Below are 25,473 nucleotides of genomic sequence, written 5' to 3'. Positions count from 1 at the left end.
ATACATGTCTCAAATATCAAGAAGGTCCCAAATAAAGAGGGCCAACCCCATTCCACCAACTCGGATCATGAACGCAACCAGGATAGAAAAAACATTTTATGTTAGAAGTAAACTTATAAAACTTTAAGAAGCCGATCGAGCCTCGGTGCAACAAGGAAAAGCACACAAATAAAGTTGAAAGCACTACATAACAAGAGATTATAAACAAGAAAAAATGAATTGGCAAGTGCAAAAAAGGGGGTTTAGAAACTCTCTGTTCATATCTAACTTGTCCCCATTTCTTACTGTTGAACACAACACAAACCCCATCCAATCGCCACTGCTCCAAGCCAAACTAGCTGAGAGTGCCCAAAGCTCCAAAAAGCTGCACCCAATCCCCGTACATAAAACAAAAACTTTTCTTTCTCCCCTTCCTTGCATGACCCCATTTGTCAGTTTGTTATGTTTTCTCTCTCTCTCTCTCTCTCTCTCTCTCTCTCTCCTACTCTGGGTAGCGTGTCAAAGCTGTTAATATACTTCATAAACATGATCAAAGTTCTTTCTAAAGAGGAAACAATCTTTAGAACAAGTTAGAATCCGTCCTGAAATCGATTTTCCAAGCGCTGATGTGTACCTACTGCATAGTTCCTACCCCAATTCAGCCCCTCTTCCTGGACGTTGCTGCTCAGTGATACGCCTCTTCCGCCGTGTCCGACCGGAGCTCCGATGCAAGTGAAGTTAGAGTCTTGTGGAACAAGGTAGCTTAGGTTTTGCTGAGGGTATTGTGATGGTGAACCGCTGCTTCCCGGGACATGTCCTACATAGTAATCGTTGATGGGATAGGAGCTGAGACGTGACGGTGATGGATGTAAATATGGTGGCGGCGGCGGCGGCGGGGATGGAATAAGCATTGAAGAAGAGCCGGGGAAGATTCTCGGTGGATAAACTGATCTAAATTGCAATGTTGGATCATAAATCGGGTGGCACCTGCAATGGTTGGAACATATTTTTGGTCAGTGATATGAAAGTTGAAGGAGAATAGTGCATAGTGCATACCCTAGATGCCCTTGGGTGGCCAAGTTATCGTTATTGAAGACCAGGTGGCGAGCTCGGTTCAGTGTCTCTGTCTCCCTTTCTGACTCATCCAACAACAAAACGCAGATCAAATCAAATCAAAAGTGAGTCATCCAACACGGAAAATCAGCCAAGAAATTCATCATAACAACCTCTGATGACTCTACATAAAAGTGGAAGAAATGACTTGCCTTGGCGATGGCGGTTCATGTGCCCCCCGAGAGCTTGAGATTTGCGGAACTTTAGGGAACAAAACCTACATTCATAGACCTTCCCACACTCATCTTTCCCATCCTTACCGCCGCTTTTCTTTTTCCGTGAGCCTGTTTTCATACACCCACCAATTAAAGCAACTTGGATGAGACCATTCTTGGCCCTATACCCCAACCCTAAGTTTACCCAAATCGTGTAACAAAAAAAGCTACTTTAAAGTTTAAACCCTAAAGCATCAAGAAAGAGTTGAAGAGAGATGTGAGTATACCGGAGGAGCCTTCCTCAAAGACAACTATACCATCCCTTGCATAATCGTCGGGCAAGTTATTGAGGTCCAATGGGTTTTCTTCAGGTCTCCTGCAAAATGAACAAGAGCCACAATTATAATTGAAAGAGACAAAGGGTAGAGGTTGAAGATGAAGGGAGGGAGACCTACATGGTACAAACAGAGAAAGACAGGAAAATATGAGGTGAACAATGCTTGAGATTGAAGATAACTAAAGCTTCAGAAGATTACAAGACTTCAGTTCTAGACTGGGCTAGTTTGAGTGAAGGTGTGGAGAAAAAAAAGGCTAGATTGTTTTGAAAGTTCTCTATCAGTTCCTCATCCACCAGCTCTCATATATTGAAAGAACAAAAGAAGGGGACAGTGGGTCTCGTGACTTTGAAAGAAAGGAGTTTAAGGAATGGGGTTTTTACTGGAACAGCTTTGGTTGGTTTTACCTACAGATAGAGGGTCACTTGCCCTAAAAACTAGTTTCATGAAACAATGACGGAGCCTGAAATAGTTAGAGAGATTACTAACAGGGTTTACCATAAAAGGGGTTTGCTGTTGGATTCATTTAAGCGAAAGGTTGGAACCAGAAATGTGGTTTGAGGGTAGGTAGCCCTAGAATTAAGCTGATTAGTGGGGTGCATGGTTAAAGTAGAATGGGGTTGGTCCCCGTGTAAGGTGAGGCGTCCCTGGGGCATCATTGTACCCTGCGCATTGCCATGGAACATTGAACTGTAACTATCAAGATCTCATTACCAGGGTTTTTGTGATCTAAGATGGGATATAGACTGAACCCCAGAAATAAAAGTGTTGTTTTATTCTTTGGAACTTCCCTCCTTGTTTCATCATCCTCTTTTTTCCTTCACTATAAAATCTATATGTTATTGTGTTTTTTCTTCTTCTTTTACTTCCACAAATTTTCAAATAATGTTTAATAGGGCGAACTAATTATTTGGTATCACATTCGTTTTAAGTATCTATTTTGGTCATTCAATTATTTTTTTGTTAAAGATATATTTAAAATTGTATTAAGTTTTTTATTTTGATCACTTATTGTTAAATTTTACCGTTTAATTAACAGATATGATAATGTGGCATGATACAATAATGGGTTTATCCCCAAAAGTTATATATTTTATCAATTTAGTCTTAATTCGGAATAATTCAATAAAATCTTAATATTTAAAATTTCTATCAATTTGATCCTCATTTTAATTTGAAATAATTTAATAATTCAATAAATTTGATCTCCGATAAGATGAAGACACATGAGTATTTTAAACAAGGAGGACTTAACTAGGGATGGGCATGGGCCAAGTTGAGTTGGATTTTGGTCGACCCGATTCGAATATTATACCTCCTCCATTTGTCACCCAACTCGATCTGGGTTTAGAGAGGCTCCACTCGATCCAATTTTTGAAATAAAAACCTACACCCGACCTGATATGACCTGACACACATATATAATCTTAATTTTATTTGATAAAATAAGAACCTAAATGAAAAATATAAAAAGAGTGATATTATTACAATTATTTCTAAATATATAAGGGATAATTTTTTAGTCAAGTCAGGTCAAATTAGAATATGTCGGATTCGGATCCCATGTCTACCCTTAGATTGAACCATTGAGTCGAGCTTTTTTTTTTTATATATATTAGATAACATTATTCATATGTTTCAATGGTTAAGTCTTTTTTATCTTAATTACCCAAGTTTGATCACTTTGTTCTTATTGTTTATTCATCTCATTAGAGGGTTAAATTCATTAAATTATTTTAAATTAAAAGAGGATGAAATTGATAAAAATTTTAAATATTGAAAATTTATTGAATTATTTTGAATTAGGGAAATATGTACATTTAGCTATAGCATACATTTTGACCCACAAGACATCACATGTATAGTTTCTTTGAATTTATCAAGAATAGGAATGTATTACCTTAAGCAAAGTCACTGAGAGCAAGAGGAAAGGGAAAGAAATGAGGTCACCTTGTCCCCTATATCACCAAACCCACGGCTAAATCAAGGCTAGAGACAAAAGAATCTTATTTGTTTTCCCTTAAGGGTAAAATTACACCTTTGGTCCTCCACATTTCCTCCCTCGCTCAAAAACACCCTCCAGTCACCAATTGAGCTTCAACTCCAATAACAAGCCCAAGAACCTAAACCTACCATTTACCAACATGGGCCATCTCTTGGTACATTCTCCAAAGCACGCTTGGTACAAGGCTCTGTGTCCAGTGCACTACCAGTTCAGTTCCCTGCAATATAGTGAATAGCATCCGTTTTTGTTATTGTTATTCTTTGAGGTCCCAAGTTCGAGCACTAAAAATGTCAAGAGTATAAACGTCTAATGTGAAAATGATTGAAAATCATCTTTAAACAGATATTGCTTTATACTTACCCCAAATTAATAAAAAAATATTATCGTATCTAATATTAACGAAATGAGACATCACAAAACAACTAAACACATTGGTCGCAAATATCATATTATCAAAGATGTCATGCTGAATAGAATATCAGATGCTGTCAAAATCCTTTATCTAAGATAATATTTTTACATTCATTTACCAATAGACTCTGATTTATTAAAATAATCTGAGATAAATATTCAAAATTTATAAAGTTCAATAAATAAGAATAAGTTTCCATATCTCGGAGATGGACTATGCATGAATTTGCTTTATATGTTTTTTTATTTTAAATTATATTAATTATTTTAACAAAAAATCATATTTTTATTAAAACAATATAGTTTTCACATTATTTAACTTAATAAAAATATAATTACTCTATTAAACTGTTATATAGTTTCATACAACAATCATATTAGCTACTCCTTGAGCAAAGCACAGATGTTAATGCAAAAGGTACTTTTAGCTACCAAACTTTGAACATTGTTCTCAAAATTAATAATACACTCATGTGGTGCTCAACCACCACGGGGATACAACCCTGATTTTGAATCCGATGTGGGGAGGTTGGGTCGTTGTTGTCCTTTAGGGTTTATTGACTATATTGCAAGGGTAGGATAAGTCAATGTCGTTCCAAGTACCCAATACGTACTTGTGAAGGATATGAAACGAGTACAGTTTGGGTACGTAACGGGGACGTCCCATGTTGAAGAAGCACGCCTAGAATTAATTTACTATATCGTAGAGATTTTCGAAGATGTATCAAGGATGACGTCTGATATTCATTCGCATACCCATAGTCATTTTTTAGATTTAACTTAAAAAATATATATTTAAAAAAAAAGATGTTTGTGAATAAGAAGTTGAAGTTGATTTTGAAGCCTGAAATATTAGTTGACTTACGATGATTTTTGGATGAGATTCGGATATTTTTGGGTTGAGATGTCTCCTTACATATGAACCGTCTTCCAGTTATCTTTCTAATACATCTTGAAATGCCTCAATCGGACGTAAGAAACCCAAGATATATTTGTTTTAACAAAGATAATATAAATAAAAAAAATTAGACACGAATCTAATACCTAATCTTGTAAATTTATTTATAAACTTTAATGAATATTCATAACTTTATTCGTATCATTTTAGAATTTTAAAATTTATTCATATTTACCCTATTCTTATCGTACGGTACCCTATAATTTTAGAAATTATCATTTCACATTTCGTACCCCTCCTCGTATCTAACCCGTATACAGACGAGTGTAACATAGTTCGCCGACTTACGGCCGAAAGATACTTGAAGTTGTGCTATGATGGAAGATTTTGAAAAATGGTAAACCATGCATCCGCTTTTCAAAACTGCCCAAAGCCATATATAAAAGCGACAATGGTCAATGAAAAGCACTACTTGATGAGTCGAGAAACGGTGGTCTGGCCGGCTTGATATATGGGTTTTGATGGAGATGATGATGGTCCTTAGTGGTCGGTAGAGAAAAAAGGTCGCATATTGCTAAGACTAAGACTTCAAAAAAGTAGGAAGAATTTATGGAAAATCATGAAGATGATAGTATGTATTTATGATGTTCACTCAATAATTTGATGATTTATGAAAAATCATATATAAGTTTACGTTTTGGTTTTATTTTAGTCACTCACCGTTAAAAAATTAACAAAACTGCTGATATGGTATTTTTATTTTTCAACGATGATATGACAATATCTTATGGTGACACGTAAGCATCACTGCTATTTTTTTAACTGTGAGTGATTAAAATGAAACTAAAACTAAATGTTAAGTATTATTTTAAAAAAGAAAATAATTGAGTGACCAAAAGTGATAATAAAGATACTAAACGTGTAATTTACCCAATATATATTCACCCTTTCTATTTTCTTAGATCACCATTCGTCGTGCCGGCTCAATGTGTTGATGCGTATTCAAGTAGGATGATGGTGTGTTTGGATCAAACATCTATATTAGACCTGTGAATGGGGTGGATCAGGTCATGTTCGGGTCATATTTGTTTCGAGTATGGTTTAATTCGGATTGAGTTGATTTCAAGTTCAAGTCTATTTTAGTTGGGTTAGGTCAATTCAATTTTTTTATCGGTTATTTGATTGTTCTTTTAGTTTAATTTTTTCATGATAGATTTGATGTCGTCCCGATTGATCAGGTGACGCTTATTTTTTATCCTATTGATTTTTCATGCTTTGGACCCTCAGATTGGTTTAGATATGCAGCTTACATTTGGAAATGGTTTTCTCACGATGGTCGACTCAGATTGGTTTACGTTCGGATTGTAATTTTTAATAAAATTAACTACTTTTATTTAAACAAAATAATAATAATAAATCTAATCACAATAATACATTAGAAAAGAAAATTTTCCACGTATTGATGCTTCATTAAATATAAATACATATATTTTAATATGTTGATGAAATTAGATTGAATAATATTCAAATTACATGAGTCAAATTTAATACGTCATTTTAATCAAAGTCAAATTTAACCTGCTTTGGTATTTTTCGCTTTCGCTATCTAAGTACTTCAAATGTTTTTTTTATCAAAATAAATACATAAAGTTATTTTTTATTAAAATAGGTACATAAATTATTTAAATTTTTTCATCTAAGTTTTAAAAAATTTGACGTATTAATTAAAGAATACTTTAGATACTTAGATAAAAAAAAATTGAATATTTCAAGAACATATTTTGACCAAAAAATGCTTTAGGTGCTTATTTTAAAAAACAACTTTTGATATTTATTTTGATCAAAATATACTTTAGGTACTTAAATGGAAACGATGATATACTTTATATACTTTTTGTTATATAAACCAAAAAATTTATTTGTATATTTTAATAATATAATTTTAATATATTTATATATTTTTGTATATAGTTTTAAAACAATATGTACGTTCATGCAAAAAAGAAGATTTATTTGTATTATAGTTGTTTTTTAGTAATAATTTTTTTATTATAATAATTATAAAGTATAAACATTTTAAACTTACGACCCATTATGTAGCTTTAAACAAAATAAAAGTAAAAGTAAATTTGTTTATTTAATTATTCTAATAATTTAGATAATTTTTATAAGAATAATATTCTTTTAATAATTAATTATGAAAATACTATAAAATATTTAGAGAAATAACATATATTTTAATTACGTTGGGTAAATGTATATTTAACTAAAAGTGTTTTATTAAAGATACTCTTAATTGGAAGCGTTTTTGTCCTACGTGGCATAACGTGTCAAATAAGACAAAAACTTCTTCAACTAAGGGGCTGTTTGTTTACTTCAGAATGATTAAACGCTGAATGATTCAAATGCTAAATGATTCAGAGGCTCTGTATAAATTAACTCTGAATGTGACATGTTGTTTAATAATGGTTCTGAATCATTCAGAATGTACTTCTATGCTGAATCATTCAGCATTGTTTTGCTGAATCAGTCAGCACTGAATCATTCGGAGGTACGAAACAAACGCGCTGAATGTTGAACGGTTCAACATTCAGCGTTGAATGGTTCTATTAAGAGACAAACAAACAGCCCCTAAGAGTGTGTTTAATAAAACGTTATTAATTAAATATTTCTTTCCTTTAAATAATTAAAATATATATTATTTCTTTAAATAATTTTTTTAAGTACTACTCTTATGGTTAATTACTAAAAAGATATTATTTCATAACATTACCAATAACTATAATTTAAAATACATTTACAATTCCATACTCGTTATCTAATTTTCAAAAAAAAAAAAAGTTAATTACATCATTCCTCATTGAACTTTACTTTCTATCCTATTTTACTCATTGTACTTTTAATTTTTCTAATTTATTAACTGAACTTTCGAATTGCTCATCTTTTGGTCAATCTAAGTTATTTTATTATTCTTTTGATATGATATGATATTTTTATTATTGATTAATATAAAATAATTTAAAATATAAAAATTAAAACAGTTGGTACTCGTCCATTGTTCGTCGTTATTGAATGCCACCGTCGACAGCCGTAGATGGTGGTCATTTGATCCCAAATTTCATCGGGCGATTCGTCTCGACCCTTTAAGTTTTAATCCGATCCTCATTTTGTTGGATTATGCTCCAGATCTGATCAAAAGTGAGAAAGTCAAAATGTTGATCGTCGTAGATGGGGATGTTCAATTTCAAATTTCATGGGTCGCTTAGCCTTAACACGTTGAGTTTGAATACGACCTCCATTTTATCGGAATATGCTCCAAATTCTTTGAATAGGAGATCGAATGTGAAATAGGATGATTACAGAAGAGGACTCTCTCTCTCTCTCTCTCTTCTCTAGGATGATTGTTCATGATATTCTTTAGATTCGTATATTTTCTTTTTCTTTTTTACACAACAATTATATTGTATTGAGGGGAGTCTAAATTCTCCCCAATGGTTTGTGGACAGAAATGTATATGTGAAGCATGCGCGGGGTGTGATTGAGATTTGACAAAATCCTACCATTATTTTCTCACTTAACCATAACAAAATTGATTTGACAAAAAGCTTTAGAACAAACCCAGGTTGAGCCCTACCGGCCATAAGTTCTTCCATTGTACAACATCATTCAAAGATGAGACCCCACAATTGCTTTTTCGGGTTTAATCGTATTATACACCCGAGGTTATCCATTATTATCATTTTACCCCTTAATGAATTTTGAATTTCTCAAAGTAAAGTGTGGAATTTTAATTAAATTCACGTGAAATATTTTGATTGAACAATTCATTTTTAATGGATTTAGACATTGAATTAACTACGTTAAAAATTTGAAACTACATGAACGAAATTCATAAAACAATTATTTAAGGGATAAAATGATAAAAATGGACAACTACAAGGGTATAACGTGGGTTTAACCATTTTTTAATGACTATGATAACTTTCTTTCCCTTAAATTGCTTTTCCTAAATTTCTAAATTTGATCGGGTCAGATAAGTTGCTGTCACCAATCTGATCCATCAATCACATCTATAAGCACAAATAAGGTAGTTTTATTATACGACAATTTTAATATACAGTTAATTAAAAGTTAATATTTTTTTAATATTTTCAGTAAAATGGTATTTAAAATATTATTTTTTTATTGAAAATGTTAATTTCATTAAATAATTTCCTGTATAATCCAATATTAATATTTTCGGAAGAAAAAATATAATGTTTTAGGTAACTTTTTATCGGGAATGTTAAATATTTTAGATAACGCCCAATATTAACATTTTCAGTAACGTATTTCTTTAGCCGTATATTAAGACTGTTGTACTGACATCCACATTTCTCTCTATTTTTACTCCTTATTTCTCCTTAAAAATATTACTTTTAATATTTAAAAATGGGGTAAATTCTATCATAAGTCTCTTAATTATTAGTAAGATTATAAATGGACCATCACATTTGAAAAGCTATAAATGGGTCACTCTATTTATCGATTGTAACAAAAAGGTCACTCCCTCGTTAAATTGTTGAAAAATAATACTTCATTGAACTAATTAATTCAAAAATACAACTACTTATATACAAGTGTACTGAACTAACTGCCTTCTAACTAAACTGCAACTTGCCTAACAGAATAACTATTCTTCTAATTTTTACATAAATGTATAACATACATGTACTTTTTAGTTAGAATCGAGCGACCTAATTGTTATAATTGACAAGTAAACTGATTTGATTGTTATAATTGATAAATAGAATAACCTAAATATAACAAAAAAATCATGCTCGTTACACATTTAACTGTAGAGTGACATGTTTGTTATAATCGATAAATGTGACCCACTTGTATTTTTTAAAAATTTAGTGACTCATTTATAATTTTACTAATAAGTGGGTAGCATATGTAATTTACCCATAATATAGGGTAAACTACACAATTAGTTGTTAACCTTTAGGGGTTATCTCGTTTTGGCCACTGAACTATAAAAAGTCTTAATTTCGCCACTAAATTTTTTGAATTGTTTTTTTCACTAGATAGTTAAAACATTAATGATGTAATGACATGACCATTATCTTTGTTGAACCATGTTTTATAATATTTTGATATAACAAATTAAGGCAAAACGTTTTTGGACTTGATTAAATTTGTTCAAAGTTTTCAAAAAAAATTCAAAGTCCATTAAACTAGAATTTGAGCACAAAACAGTTTTCTGAGCACTTAGTACCGATATTGTTTATATAGTATCGATATTATATGAACAATACCGATATTGTTCATGTGGTACCGATATCAAAGGTAAGAGAAGTATCAATACTCTCTAGGTAGTATCGATACTACCAGTTGTTTTCCAAATTGCTCAAATTCCAAAATGCAAAATAGGTACCGATACTCAATGGGGTACCGATACTACTTTACAAAGTGGTATCGATACCATGAAGCATAGTATCGATACTAGTCAAGCCCAACAATCTTCAATGGCTAGTTTATTTAAATATTACAAAGGTGGTATCGATACTCATTAAAGGAGTGTCGATACTCCCTGTTATGGGCAGTTTTATTTTGTAGAAAATTAATCCCCAATGGCTCAAAATCATCGCCAACGACTAGAAACAACCACAAACACAAACACATTCCAACATATAAAAACAAGTTGAGGACACTTGAAGGAGGGTTAGAACACCTATCTAAGAAATCAAACACAAGAGAAGAACTTTTTATTCCTATTTTCCTTTCTCTTGTAAATATTAGTGCTTAGTGAGCCTAATCTTTGTAAACACATACCTTAGAGAGATTTTCTTGTTTTCATCCTTTTCCTTTTTGTAAAAGGGGTTTTGGTTCTATCTCCGCCATTTGAAAAGATAGGGAGTTGTAAATGTTACTCTTGATCCTTGAAAAAGAAAGAACAAATTAGTGAATTTTTGTTGGAAAATCCTAAGTGGGGAGCTTAGGTAGTGGATGTAGACTTGGTTGATCAGTTGAACCATTATAAATCATTGTGCAAATTTATTTATCTTTATACTCCTTACTCCCTAAACTTTAAATTGTCAATTCATCCCCTCTTGACACATTTTCGGTTGTTCAATCTAACTTCATCAATCCTAACAATCTTCCTAATTTTTTTCTTAAAATTTTCAACTCATCTGATTATCATCACTAGTCAATCATCGTCTATCATCAATTATCGTTCCTAACAAGATTAATTATCAATCAAGTTGTAAATTTACACTTTCTCAAATTTATATTTTTAAATATTCAATGATGATATTTAGATTAATTGAGTATTAGTTTAATGATATTACCATTCATGAAACAATTTAAAGTTGATGAATTCAAACGTATTGGACGCATATCACCCATCACATTACATATCACGTATTGGACGCATATCACCCATCACATTTCCTTAACCGTATATTAAGGCTGCAACACGGTAAAAGTTCCCAATTTGCACAAATTAAGCAATGGCCGGAAAGAGGGGGAAGTTTGTGTTCCTCATAGAATTCTCAAAGTTAATTATATGCTTTCATGGAGATGAAAGAAAGCTCATTATTAGAGTGCTCATTTTTTTTTACACTTTCTTCTTCCATTTCAACTTTAATTCTCTTTCAGAGTGTACGATGAAAGAAAGCTTCAAATGCAAGCAAATAAACCACTCCCATTTTCCTTTTTTGTTTGCTATATTTTTATAGCTTATATTAATTGTTATGTGTTCATAAATGAAAATATATTCAAAATTTAAATATATTAACAAACGAGTGATCGTTTTAAGGTCCAATGGTGCTGCCCCCCACGCCGTCCCTGCACCTCAATTAGTTGCATGAAAGCATTGCAAATATCATTATAGTTACCTATGCGATAATATTTTGTGGCCTAAATAATATAATATGACTGGTTTTATTTTTAGGATAAATTATAAATTTCATTGCTCAACTTTCTTATCATCTCTATCTTAGTTATTAAAATTTTAAAAAATTTAATTTACTCGTTGTTTCGATTTGCTCGAATTTTGATCACTTCATCGTTGAATATTTAACGGCAAAAAACTTTCTTCATTTTTCTGCGAAAAACTATAGTTTTGAATCCTCTTTTATTTCTCATTGATGAAACATTTTTTTCCAAATCTCAACGGTGGAGAGGTGGAGAAGACGAAGAAAACTATATATATTCATTTTATGATGAACGGATGATGGATATTACGGTTAATAATGGTTTAGAGTTTCATGAGTTTTGGTTTTATGGTTGTGTTCTATGAATTTTAAAGTGATTTAGATTAAATATAACTTGATAGAGTGGTAAGAGATAATGAGAGGAAGATTCTAATACATTGAGTGGTCGAAGAAGATAACAAAGAATGATAATTGCAACACCAACGTGACACAAAGGTGAAACCATAAAACTTTCATATTTGGAGGAGAAGATAAAATTAAAAAAAGAAGGGAAAATGATGTAAATGATACATGAATGCATGCTAATAATAATCATTCCACATCAGTGCATGTAGCTACCATGTCATTTTCCATTTAGACTTAACACTCAAGTGACCAAAATAGGATCAAATCAAAAAAATTAAGTGAATAAATTGAAAACTTTTAGTTTTAGTGACTAAAATAGAAGTGTGAAGAAAGTTAAATGGTGAAATTTGCAATTGACCTTTAATTTTATTAGATGCGTATAAATTAATACACAATTATTATTAGTATTAGTATTATTAAAATCGAAAGACAAAATATGTTTGTTCCCACCTGAAAGCGAAGCATTAGCACATTAAAAATCCTCACTTTCCTCCATAATGGCAAAGCATAATACTATATTTTGCAGCTCCTGGGCTTAATTTACTTTATAAACCATTTTATTTGATTACGATTGAGATTTGATTTGCTCTTAGCTTAATCACATTCTTAACTAACCAAAAAGGTTCATTTTGACATATTCTCTTACATTAATTCTATTTTCTTACGAGGAACTATTATAAATAGAGAGATAGATTTGGGTATCTCAACCACAACCACCTCAAACTTATACAGTAATTTGAAAACGGCCATTGATTAAGCACTTGAACAACTCAAATCTCTCTCTTTTTTATATATATACAAACACCTGATATATATATATATATATATATATTATACTTCTCTTGTGGTGTTTTCACATTGTTTTCTTCTTCTTGTTCTGGTTTTTGTTTGCTGTTGGATTGTGAAAAGTTGATGATTTGATCAACTGAAGGTGCAGTAATGTAGGAATAGTGAAGACGATGAAACCCAGAACGCATAAGCAGTGATGATTTGTATGTAGGCCAAAAAATATCATCGCTGTGTGTGTGTGTGTGTGTGTTTTTTTCCTCTTTCTGTTTCTGTTTCAGTTTCTCTGTTTTTTGTGTTATTTGCGGTACACGCATAAGGGTTTTTTTTCTTCTTCCGTATTATATGTCCTTCCACAGCTCATAAAAATTCATAACCAGCCTGTCTCCTTGTTCGTCCTCATGAAACCTATTTTCTCTTCTTTTCATTCTCTCCATTCTCCGCTCTTTCACCCTCTTCTTCCCCCGAACTGCCGTCCACGGTGGGCTCGCATGGAGTCCTCGCCACCCCACGACAGCCGCTCCAATCAGAACAAGACGAAACTTATCGTTATTATGGGCGCCACCGGCACCGGGAAGAGTCGTCTCTCCATCGACTTATCCACCCATTTCCCTCACTCTGAAATCATAAACTCCGACAAAATGCAACGCTACAAAGGCCTGGACATAACCACCAACAAAATCCCTCTCCACGAAAGGAAGGGCGTCCCCCACCATCTGCTCGGAGACGTCGAATCCATCGACGCCGACGTTTCTCCGTCGCAGTTCCGTTCGGAGGCGGGTTTAACCATTGCCAACATTGCTTCGACTGGAAACTTGCCGCTCCTCGTCGGTGGGTCCAACTCTTTCATCCATGCTCTCCTCGTGGAAACCTTAGACCCTCGAGGGGACGACGTATTCGCTGCGCCGCACTCAGTGAGTCATTTGTTGAGGTACGACTGTTGTTTCCTTTGGGTCGACGTGGCCTGGTCGGTACTCTCCGACTACTTATGTGAACGCGTCGACGACATGCTCGACTCGGGCATGCTGGAAGAGCTGGCTCAGTTCTACGACCCAACAAAAGATGATAGCCGGGTCGGGTTAAGAAAAGCAATCGGAGTACCCGAATTCGACAAATATTTTAAAAAGTACCCACCGTGGGAGAGCAAAGAAAACGGCACCGTACCACCACCAAAGGAGGGGTGTAATAATCAGGCGCGGAGGGCCGCATACGAGGAAGCCGTGAGGGAGATCAAATACAACACGTGTCGATTAGCGAAGCGGCAGATATGGAAGATCAAGCAGCTCAGACAATCCGGGTGGGAGCTAAACAGATTGGACGGAACGGCGTCGTTTGAAGAGATAATGAAGAAGAAAGAGTGGAGGAGTATTTGGGAAAAGGAAGTATTGGAGCCAAGCGTGAAGGCCGTGAACCGGTTTTTGGAGTAGGTTGTTGTTCCAGCCTTATTCCAGCTAATTTATTCTTTCTTCCTTCTTAAAACAAAACCTCTCTCTCTCTCTCTCTCTCTCTCTCTCTCTCTCTCGCTTTGATGCACACATAAAATGTAATAATGTTTTTGGTAGATGAGGCGACCAAATTTTGTAGGAAAGACAAGTTTTTGTTGTGTTTTCTGTTTCCGTACTATAATTACAGAATCATGTTTTTTTAAGGTTTTAAATGGAATGACAGGTGGGGATTCAAAAGTCCAATTTGGTCCTTGGAACTATATTACAAGTCAATTAGGTCCTTCATACCTTTTAGTTTAGGCCGCTTTACCCTATAACGTAAAGAACAGGGCTAGTTGGGAAAGAAAAACAAAAGCTAGACCTAGGTTGCCCTGGATTCTTGGAACAGCCGGGCAAAGGTCCTAATGCTCTGTTATCTATTTTTAGAATGAGAATTCCTTAGTCTTACTTGTTTCTCTCGTCATCATGAGCTAAGCTTTCATTAACTGCACCCATAAACTTTTGGAATGTCAATTCCGATTATTAAATGGATTATAAGGTATTACATGTTTAGATTTTTTAATGTATTAATAACGTATAAACATTTTACGGATATATTCGTTTAACTTCGTATATTTTATAAAAAACAATGTTTATTTTTACTATTAAGATCATTTGATGAGTCTACAGAACTTCGTTTTTGTTTTCATGCGCCTAGAAATGAGAAATAAATAAATAAATTATGCATCAGCTTGGATTAGGATAATCGTTGCTATCATCAACTCATAATTGCCTTGATTGTATTTTATCCCCTCCAATGCCTGACCACCAAATGTTCCATCAAGCTATTATCCGTAAGCATGGTCCGCACGTAGAAAGCTACACCTGAAAAAAAAATACACTCGGTTGCTGTCTGTAATTTTGGTTCAACCATTTGCAGTCATTACCCTAAAACTAAACTATAAAACTTCCTGCATATCGATCCGATCCTAATCACGGGCCGAAGTTAGAATCTGGGGGAAGAAGATGGAGATGAAGTCGGAACGCGGTGTGGCGAGTAGTTGAGATCACCCACCGGCCACCGCATGAAGCTTTGTGAGAAGTGCTCACTGTTTGATGAAATGGATATTTGTTTACATCAACAAATGAATCACAAAAAAGATTAAACTATTAGAAGACTACCGAGAATAGTAAATCCAATTAGATGTTTGAACTTATTTTTTTTAAAAATAATGAGGCCGGAGCCAGTTTATGCATTTAAGCGCACATAAAGAGGACCGTTAAGATCAAGAAATAGAAGCATCGAAAGAACTGGAGGAGGCTGTTCAAAGACTTGCAGAGACTCGATAGGCATAGGCTTCATCTTGGCCGTGTAATCAACCACCGTATTTGCTTCGCAATGTACCCAGGTGAATTCAACATACCAAGCTCTCTTACAAAGACCATCAATGTCACGTACAAGAGAGAAGGGTTATCAGATAGTGGTGCGGATAACAGTTCGTAATCGTCCGTGTTGTCAGTTTGGACAATGACGTATTCGTAGCCTTGACTCCAAGCCAATAAGAAACCTTCATATATGGCCAAGAACTCTGCATGGAGTATTGAAGAGCTCCAATGCTTTCATAATAGGACAAAAGGAAGTACAATGGTGGTCTCAGAATGTTCCTCCAATCGAGTAACAATTAGTTGATAACGAGACAGTTGCATCGGAGTTGAGACAAATTCAGCCAACTTGAGGGGGCTGCCATTTTAACAAAGCAGCCGACTGGTTAGCTGACGCTGCATGGTTTGGTAGAGGGTAGCAGTCAATTTAGCCCAAGAAATCGATATGTGGAGGATAGTCTGAGAAGATAAGTGTGAGCCTTGGAACACAGTCAAGTTCCGATTTTTCCATAATTGCCAAATAATTGATGCAAAAAAAAAAAAGTTCCAGGGAACATCAACTGGATTGAAGCAGGAGGAATATACTAAATTATGCAGCAACCAATCGTCGAAGGCTATCGAAAAAATGAGCTGCAATTTGATCTTGCAATTCAGCTTGGGCAGGTGTCAAGTAATTTGTATTTCTCGCGAAGAACTCGGATCCAGAACTTGTTAGGTGAACGAACCAAAGCATGACAGATTTTCATTAAGAGAGCTGTGTGTGTAAATGAGAGTTGTGGATGCTCAATCCTCCACAAGCGAGAGGTTGGCAGAGGGTGTCTCAATTAATTAAAGCAGGCTTGGTAGAGGAAGAAGAAGCTCCCTATAGAAATCTACATGTCATGGCTTCGAGCTTGTTATAGAAACTTTTCGGTAACCGACCTGATTGCATAACATTGGTCGGAATACCGAGTAAGGAAGACTTGAGGAGGGTAAGACGCCCAGCGAATGATAAATAGCGAGCAGACCATCCCTCAAATTTCTTTTGAACTTTGTCAAGAATAAATTAAGGATTCTCTTTTCTCCATGGCTCCTCTTAAAGCACCAGGAGTAGATGGCATGCACACCCATTTTTACTAAAAATGTTGGAATACAGTCAGTTTTTCAGTATGTGCTGTCATTACATCGGTTTTCTTTGGTGCCCCTCTTAATCCTATCTTTAATAGAACGGTGCTTGCTCTCATTCCTAAAGATTTTCGGTCAATATCTCTCTGTTCAGTTCTCTATAGCTCTCCATGCTTATTGTTTGACGTCTCCAGTCGGCTCTTGCAATTCTTATTGGCCCTCACCAAACAAGCTTTTTAAAGGGTCGTAACATCACGGAGAACGTCATCTTAAATCAAGAAATCATCCACACGATGCACTCAAAAAAAGAACAAATTGGGTGGATAGCCATTAAGGTGGACCTTCAAAAGGTGTTCGATCGTCTTCGATGGGATTTTATCGAAGCTTCCTTAAAAGAAGCAGGTATCCCCATGAAGTTAATCAACTTAATCATGCATTATATTTCAACTATGATAATGCGAGTTCTTCTTAACGGTGAACTTAGCTTTTTGCCTTTTCGCCTGAGATGGGGATTCGACAAGGCGACCTTCTATCACCATACCTTTTCAATATCACTACGGAGTGATCGAGCCATTTGATATCGGCCTCTGTCGAAAACGGTGATTGAGCACCTTGCAAACTTTCTCGTGGAGGAACTCCCATTTCACACCTTTTCTCGCAGACAACCTAATACTCTATGCTAAAGATGTTTGAACTTATTTAATTGGTTCAAATAAATACATGAACTTAGATTTTTAGTACCTCGTTCAAAATTTAATGTTAAATTTTGAAAAAAATTAAAAGTTCAGGTACTAAAACGGCGTTAAGTTTTTAACCATGGGTACTAAAATAAAATTAAAATTAAAATTTAGGTATGGTTTTAAAAAAATTAAAAACTTAAGTATTAAAACAAACCAAAATTAGTAGTTTGGATGCTAAATGCATAGTTTACCCATTTTTATAATGCTTAATAAAACTCTCGGGGTTCTTCCATTTTTTTACAAGCACGATGAGCAACAATTGGTTTCTACCATTTGCATGCCTCATTAAACTTTATTTAATTACTTGATGCTAGTTACCACCTACAGCACGTGTAATGGACATTTTTTCCCTTTATTAAATGCATACCCACTAATTATTGGTGCTCAAATTAGGGTTTTAGATTGTCGATGCCACCTAATGGTACCATACTTGTATCATTTTTAATTTTTGATTTAAATATTAATCGATTTTTTATTATTGAGACAAGTTAGGATGATTTTCTTAGTCATTGACAACACGTATATATTTTACGAACGTATTTAAGTTGATCTAACGTGCATATGGGAAGAAAGAAATAGAAGATTATACCGAGGAAACAAAAGAAGTGTCGAAGAAATTCTGAATTCAATTAAAGAGATTGTAGTTATTCAATTAAGATGAAGGAATATAGATAGAATAGATAGTATCAATATTTACCTTTGTAATTGTTGGGGTGTTGACCACCCATCTCTGTTGTAAGTAGACTGTCCTTATCCTATTAATGAGATTTTGTTGTAATAGAACACTCCATTCTTGGATAATAAAAATAAAATTATCAAAAAAAAAATAACGTGCACGTCCAGCAGACGCAACTGATCAAATTAAAACTTCTAGAAATAAAACACTCTCTTCCACCAATAATAACACTCAATGAATCGATCTAATTCAGAAAAATAAATTGAGGAAATTATTTTATTTTTAATTTCGCATTAATATTTTATTTATTTTAAGATGGGTTGGTCCAATCCATAAAGTTTTAACACATTGGGCTAAAAGAAGCCCCTATATGCCTAAGGGTCCAATGTCTAAATTAAAGCCCAATATTAATGATCCAATAAATTCAAAGGCCGAATAATAGTGATGAAACGGTAAATTATACTTTTAGTACTTAAACTATTAGTTTTTATTTGGTTTAGTATCTAAACTTTTAATTATTTTAAAACTATACTTAACATTTAGTTTTTGTTTCATTTTAGTACATAGTTGTTAAATTTAACGGCACTGTATTTTTTATGGGTAACCATCCATCACTCAACTATATTCTGAATCCTGTTTTGGTCACTAAAGTTTAAAAAATTTCAATTTAACTACTAAACTTTCAAATTACTCCTATTTTAGTCACTCTATTTTATTTTATTAATAATTTTTGTGACATGACATTTTTATTATTGTTTTATTAATATATAATTAAAAATAAAAAAAATTGAAAGTCGGAGTGATTAAATTAGGAGTAAGTTGAGAGTTATGTCATTAAATTTTAAAAAATTAAATGTTAGTGACCAAAATAGGAATGAGAATATAGTTGAGTGATTAAAAATGCAATTTCTCTATAGAAAAAGTGTCACGTGTAAATCACCCTTTAAATTTTTAACGGCGAGGTAGTAAAAAGAAATAATAACTAAATGCTAGGTTAGTTTTGAAAATTTAAGTATTAAATGGATAAAAATGATAATTTTGATATTAAATTAGTAATTTACCTTAAAAATTATTGGTTTAATACTTAATATCATTGGATTTTTCTTGATTTAAAAAAATCTATGATTATGTAAACACATGCAACGAATAATAATTTTCAGAAAAATATATAAAAATAGTTTTTTTCTTTTATTATACACAAAATTATCATATAAAAAGGAGAAGGGGCAGAGACCGGCGAATGACGTTTGATTTATTTGAGGAGGAGACTATTCATTTCATACAGGGATGGCAACTCAACCCGAATCCGACGGGTTTCGACCCGACTCGACTCGATCGGGTCGGATTTTTTTAAAAAAATTTCGGGTTCGGGTCGGGTCGAGTTTTTTTTAAATGTACTGTTCGGGTCGGGCCGGGTCGGGTTTAGGGTAAAAAAATCCTACCCGACCCGACCCGAAAAATATATATAATTTTATCCTATATATTTAGGGATAATTACAATAATGTCCCTCCATATATAATTTTTTTCAATTAAGTCACTGTTTTCATTGAATAAAATTTTTTTTATTATTATTTCGGGTCGAGTCGGGTCGGGTCGGGTTTCTAAGTCATATATTCGGGTCGGATCGGATGAAACCTTAATTTCGTCGGGTCGGGTCGGGTCACGGGTGAAAAACCCTTTCTTCTCGGGTCGGGTCGGTGGCCCAAAAACCCGACCCGACCCGACCTATTGCCATCCCTATACATCCAATCCAAACCCAAAAGGAAAAGGCATGACGGGGGCATAAATGAATCAATAATGCTCCAATAATTTCTCCTGAGCAGATGCACCACAACACTAGTGGCCAAACTTTCCCCACTCATCACAGAAACAGAACATACCTAACGAATTTATCCATTGTTTCATCAAATATAAGCAGTAGTGCATTTAAAAATATTTTTGAAAGCCGATATATATTAAATATTAAAATTTTAATATAAAATAAATATAAAAAATGGATGTCTATAATAAAAATAGATAATTAATATAAAAAAATTAAATTTTAAAATGGACACATACGCATTCTAAATGTATTTTATGAGAGACTTTGCGACCCGTAAAACTCGATAATCTTTCAAATTGAAATTAATAACAAATAAATATAATAAATAAGTATAATAAATAATTAATAATATTAAGTATTAAATATAATAAATAATTAAAATATAATAATAAATAAATATAGTAATTAAAATAAATATTTTATAAACAATAATTATAATATATTTTGTAAAATTTGAAATAATGAAAAATTATATGTATAATATATTAACTAAAATAAATAATTAATAATATTATGATTATAATATTATGCCTTGCAAACCGCGAGGTAATAACGAAAAAAATATATATTTTGAATTTTTTAAAAATTTTAATTATAAACACGTAGTGTTGTAATTTATCTTTAAGGTGATTATAATATCATCATATGTGAAACATTTTAAGCCGGGTAAAAATGACGTTAAAATGATTAAAAATCATGGTTTTGTGAAGGAATAACAAAAAAATAGTTAGATAGACGTATTGAATTGTTATTTCTAGCTTATAAATAAGAGTAATTTCATAATTTATATGCTTAGAAGAATAATATTGTAACTTATATTTATATTGATGCTAATTTGGCCACATATGAGATATTTTAATGGGGGTAAAAATTATGTTGGAAAATGTTATAATACATGATTTGGTACATGAAGAAATCAAAAGAAATTTAAAACTAAGTAATATTTGTTGTTAATTAAAAAATAATGGTACAAAAAGGCCATTTAATGATACGTGGGTCTGAACGATTGAGACATTTGTTTTTCGTGTGTTTGGGATTCTTACATGTAGAACATAATTTCGGTTGTTCGATTCTTTCTTGATGTTCGACCAAATCCTCATCACAAAAAATTTGGGTTGATCGAGGACAACCGGGTTTTTTCGTCGTAATGCATAATATGGTCGTATTGTAGGTTCATCATCAGCTTCATCTAGATCTCATTCATTTACAATGGGAGGGAGCTCATATTCATAAACATTTAATATAGTTTCAAGTAAGTAAACTCAATCAACGAATCTCATGTAGGGTACCGAACAGAAGAAGCAACAGCAATGATGTGCGCACACATATATTTGAAAGTTTAGAAGAATTCACACTCGTATGTTTTTATCATAAATTAACCACAAATGTGTTGTGTGTATACCTTCCAATGGCCTCGCAAATTCTGATACAAATAATAATGACATTTCGCGAGAGAATTATATAGCACTCATCGCGTTAGAATGAAGCTGGAATGTTTACAATTTTCTGAGGAGATCTAGGTAGATTTGGTAGCCACCTACCATCCAGTCAACTGCTTGCCTTCCCAAGTTGTGAAACGGGTTGCCAATCGATAATATGTTGCTTTGACAACGGATGTGATAGGAAAATGACGCACTCCCTTTAGTGATGAATTTATTGCCTCAACCAAATTTGTTGTCATGTGACCATACAGTATACCCTTATCAAATGATCGAAGTCATTTCTCCTTTAGGATTATAGCAAGGTACTTGTAGCCATCATAATTCATGTGTCTCAGTTCATGTAGCATGTTATCAAACTCACATACAGACTGTGTATGACTTTTCAATAAAAAATGAAACAATTAATTGGAAATAATTTTTGTAATATATGGTAAACCAAAAATAGTGAAAGATGTACCCATTCAAAGCACCATTAGGCGCTCATCTTCACTCTTGAACTTCTTCAAATCGTTTGCGGTAATATATTGTAAACAATACATGTGATAAATATTGGGGGGTTACCAAGAAGGGCTCATACACTTGAGTGAATATTTGATACCAGTACCTCTATCATAAATAAGACAAATTCCATCATCTCTATCATGCATCACATGTGATAGAACATATGTTTGTAAGTTCGTAAGGAATAATTCCAAGAGTCGATATATTCTTTTTCGACAATTGCAAAGGGGATGAGAATAGTTTTTCTGTTGTCGTCTTCTATAACCGCCAATAACATTATTTGAGTGTATCAACCATATAACTAAATGTCGTCAATTTGAACCATCAGCTTGCACTGTCATAATGCATTAATACATTACAGAAAAGTCCAAAATAGTTGGTATAATTAACATATACCTTGTGCGACATGATCATTTTCATACGTCGGGACTGTTTCCAATTTCACAACTGTTCCAGGAATGTGTTTCTTTATCAGTTTAAGCCATGACCCCAATTCATTATATGTATCATCCTATTGGTCGAACAATTTTGGATGGGCCAGATGCTTTGCATACCATGCTTTGTGGTAGTCAACTGTGTACCTGTATAATGAAGTAACTGAAGCAATATAGGTCACAACCGTAACACATGGATTTGCTTTGAGCAGCTGAATGAAGGCTTCAGAAAGCACATTCACATCCAAGTTACGATGATCTTGATTTAGAATGTTGGCGGTGCATGTATGTGGTTGGATGTATTTTTTGAGTTTCCAATAGTTGTTCACCGTCTTCAACCATGATATACGAACCCTCCAATTACATCTCTTCTTCTTGTTGAGACATTCAGCGGTGTACTTATCTACATCAGCTTTTTCACAGTTGACGTGACAGAGCGACATATGTTATAGTTCTTGATTACAGCCACAACTTGTTCTTTTGTCTTAAAACTCATTCATAAAAAGAGTAAATCAAATTGCAAACTTACCAATAAACAAATCAAAAAAATAATAAAAAATTAAAACATTATATTAACCTGAAAAATCATTCCAACATAAAGATTATCATCATTACATTGATTGTATTGCTCAATGTGAATGAATTGGAAAATTCTGGAGTGTTGATTGCTTCCATATCAATTGTTGTAAAGCGTGATAGTGGCTGGTAATAAGAAATAGGTGTGGCAGCATGTGGAACTGTTGTAGTTATGCCATATTCTTCGTTGTCTTATGCTTCTAGTGGAATGTCAAGGTCTTCTGGTTCTTCACCTAACTCATCACCATCAGTGTCGGGCTCCCTTACCGATTATTCGTCAGAATGATCCCCCTCAAAGTATAATAGTTCAGTATCGTTTAAATCAAAGTTTGTTGTTGTTATTTTTCTTCGATCACGAGACCACTCATGAATCGGTTCCCCAAGATCAAAGTAACATACACCATTAAAAGAATGTATCCCCATATATGTTGAGACGTTATCCGCATAAAAGATATACATTGGATATCGTCTAAATGAGAAATCATCGAACGGGTTAAATATTTCATGGTATGACCACCAATTGGTATGTTAAAAAAATGACACAGTCTCATCCGTACTGTATAGATTGTACGTGGATTGTTGCGTTGGTGCCATGTTCAAGCCAAACTCGAATATAGAAATGCAAAAATACCTTGGCATCGAAGATGATGATGCACCCAAATCGTTTTATGTACCGTGTGTGCTTAATAAATTAAAGTTATTTCTTAAATTTATTGTCAGATTGTGAACAGTTGGATTAAAGTCGAACTCTGCTTGTCTCTAACTTGGCACACTGGTACCATAATTAGCATAAAAAAATAATGCATACAACTCCATCGACCCTCCAAATAAATATTGCAAGTGAGTGTCGACCATCAACTGCACATCACCATTGTCCTCAACGATGTACATTGTGTACGTTAATGATTCTAATGATGTCGTAGTCGATACTTTAAGGGTAACAATTTTGTGCTGTGAGCATGTGGGACATTTTTCTTCATTTCATTTATCAACTTGTTATACGTTAACTTTCTTGGTGGCATTATTGTCACAATATGTATGGATTGAAACACGACCCTGAGAGATGCATCACTGATAATTTCATCATCGTAATATTCCAAAGCAGTAAGGCTTTATCTGCTCGATATTTTTTGAGTTGTTGCCATTAACTTCTTTTGCATTTCTTTTATTGGGAGAAACCTCGTGGTTTATAAAGCGCGATGTTTTACTGACGTGACTGCTGATATCGTGGGTTACAAGGAGCGAGTTCCATCATGGTATAATGTAATCCATAAACCTATTTTTATTAATTTATTAGAAAAATAACCCCAAATTTCACTTATATATAACCAAAATGATTCGATTAATGAAAAAGAGTTCTTATAACTTAAAATGGTTCAATTAAAGTAAAAATTGTCAATAAACTGCATAATCAATTAACAAAAAATATTTTAATTAACTAAAAATAAAATAGTTCAGTATAAATATTTCAGTTTTGAAGAAATAAATAAGAGCTAATAATGTCTATGTCCACCAATTCCGCATCGTGGTGGACAACAAGTCCAACGCGAACGTAAGTGTAGCTTCTTTTCCTCTTCAGTATTATCATGATCAAGTTCGACGATTGTATATGGAATCGATCCACCAATTGTATTGGAACCGAGACTGATGTAGAATATACTCTGCGGTTGCTCAACAATACCAGATCCAAAGTTAGCCGCCAATTGTGTCAGTGGTGAATTCAACTGGTCAAATATGCCAGCAAGGAAACCTTCGACAACTGCCACATTTGCTAAAATGATGATTTAGCCGAGTGGGTGAAGACATGGTCAGGGTGTGTTAGTAGCATCTGAGAATGTCCCTGTGTTGTTGTCGATGAGAATGATGCACCTTTGTGTCTTTTTCTTCTCTGGCTTGACTGTCCCCCACCTTGCCTCCCCGTCCGTAGGCGAATCTGTGGAGGAACATATAATTCTCGCACTCGTTCCTCATCGGTCAATATATATGGCATCCATATTCTTGGAACCACTACATATAGTCGTATGTCACGCTGTGGTCGAAGATTGGTTAAGTCATGAGCATCTTCTCGAATCTTCAGGCCCACTCGTTCAGATACATCGTATGATGGTCTGCCTAATTAATATGTCTTCCCTTGTCGCGTTAAGCAATGCAACTCATCCAAGCATGGTGGATGTGGCAGAACCAATTGGACACAATTAAATTGTCGAAGGAAGCGCTCGGTAGGATGACATATGACTATCTCATACAAGATTAAAGGGAATGACACGACGTACACGGGAGCATTAGTCACTCAAATCTCATGCGGTATACAGTCGACAATAGTAATGTCGCAGTAAAACGTCAACATGAACTATAAAATT

General features: G+C 33.7%; 2 protein-coding genes across 2 annotated transcripts; one reads left to right on the top strand and one right to left on the bottom strand.

Moving 5' to 3' along the window:
• Nucleotides 1-569: 569 nt before the first annotated feature.
• On the bottom strand, nt 570-3,825 carry LOC120115996 (zinc finger protein JAGGED-like). The gene is made up of 7 exons (XM_039136583.1): nt 3,716-3,825; nt 3,483-3,540; nt 2,081-2,247; nt 1,535-1,623; nt 1,245-1,376; nt 1,036-1,114; nt 570-966 (listed from the first exon to the last, which is right to left on the bottom strand). The coding sequence occupies exons 1-7, from the start codon at nt 3,823-3,825 to the stop codon at nt 570-572; spliced, it is 1,032 nt and encodes a 343-aa protein (XP_038992514.1).
• Nucleotides 3,826-13,411: 9,586 nt separating this feature from the next.
• LOC120115829 (adenylate isopentenyltransferase-like) lies at nt 13,412-14,493 on the top strand. The gene has a single exon (XM_039136430.1). The coding sequence runs from the start codon at nt 13,412-13,414 to the stop codon at nt 14,435-14,437; it is 1,026 nt and encodes a 341-aa protein (XP_038992361.1). The 3' UTR covers nt 14,438-14,493.
• Nucleotides 14,494-25,473: the final 10,980 nt, after the last annotated feature.

Source organism: Hibiscus syriacus, unplaced genomic scaffold, assembly GCF_006381635.1.
Source record: "Hibiscus syriacus cultivar Baekdansim isolate YM2019G1 unplaced genomic scaffold, ASM638163v2 tig00110279_pilon, whole genome shotgun sequence".
Lineage (NCBI taxonomy): Eukaryota > Viridiplantae > Streptophyta > Magnoliopsida > Malvales > Malvaceae > Hibiscus > Hibiscus syriacus.
Note: the sequence above shows the minus strand (reverse complement) of the source record. Positions and strands in the feature narration are given on the sequence as shown.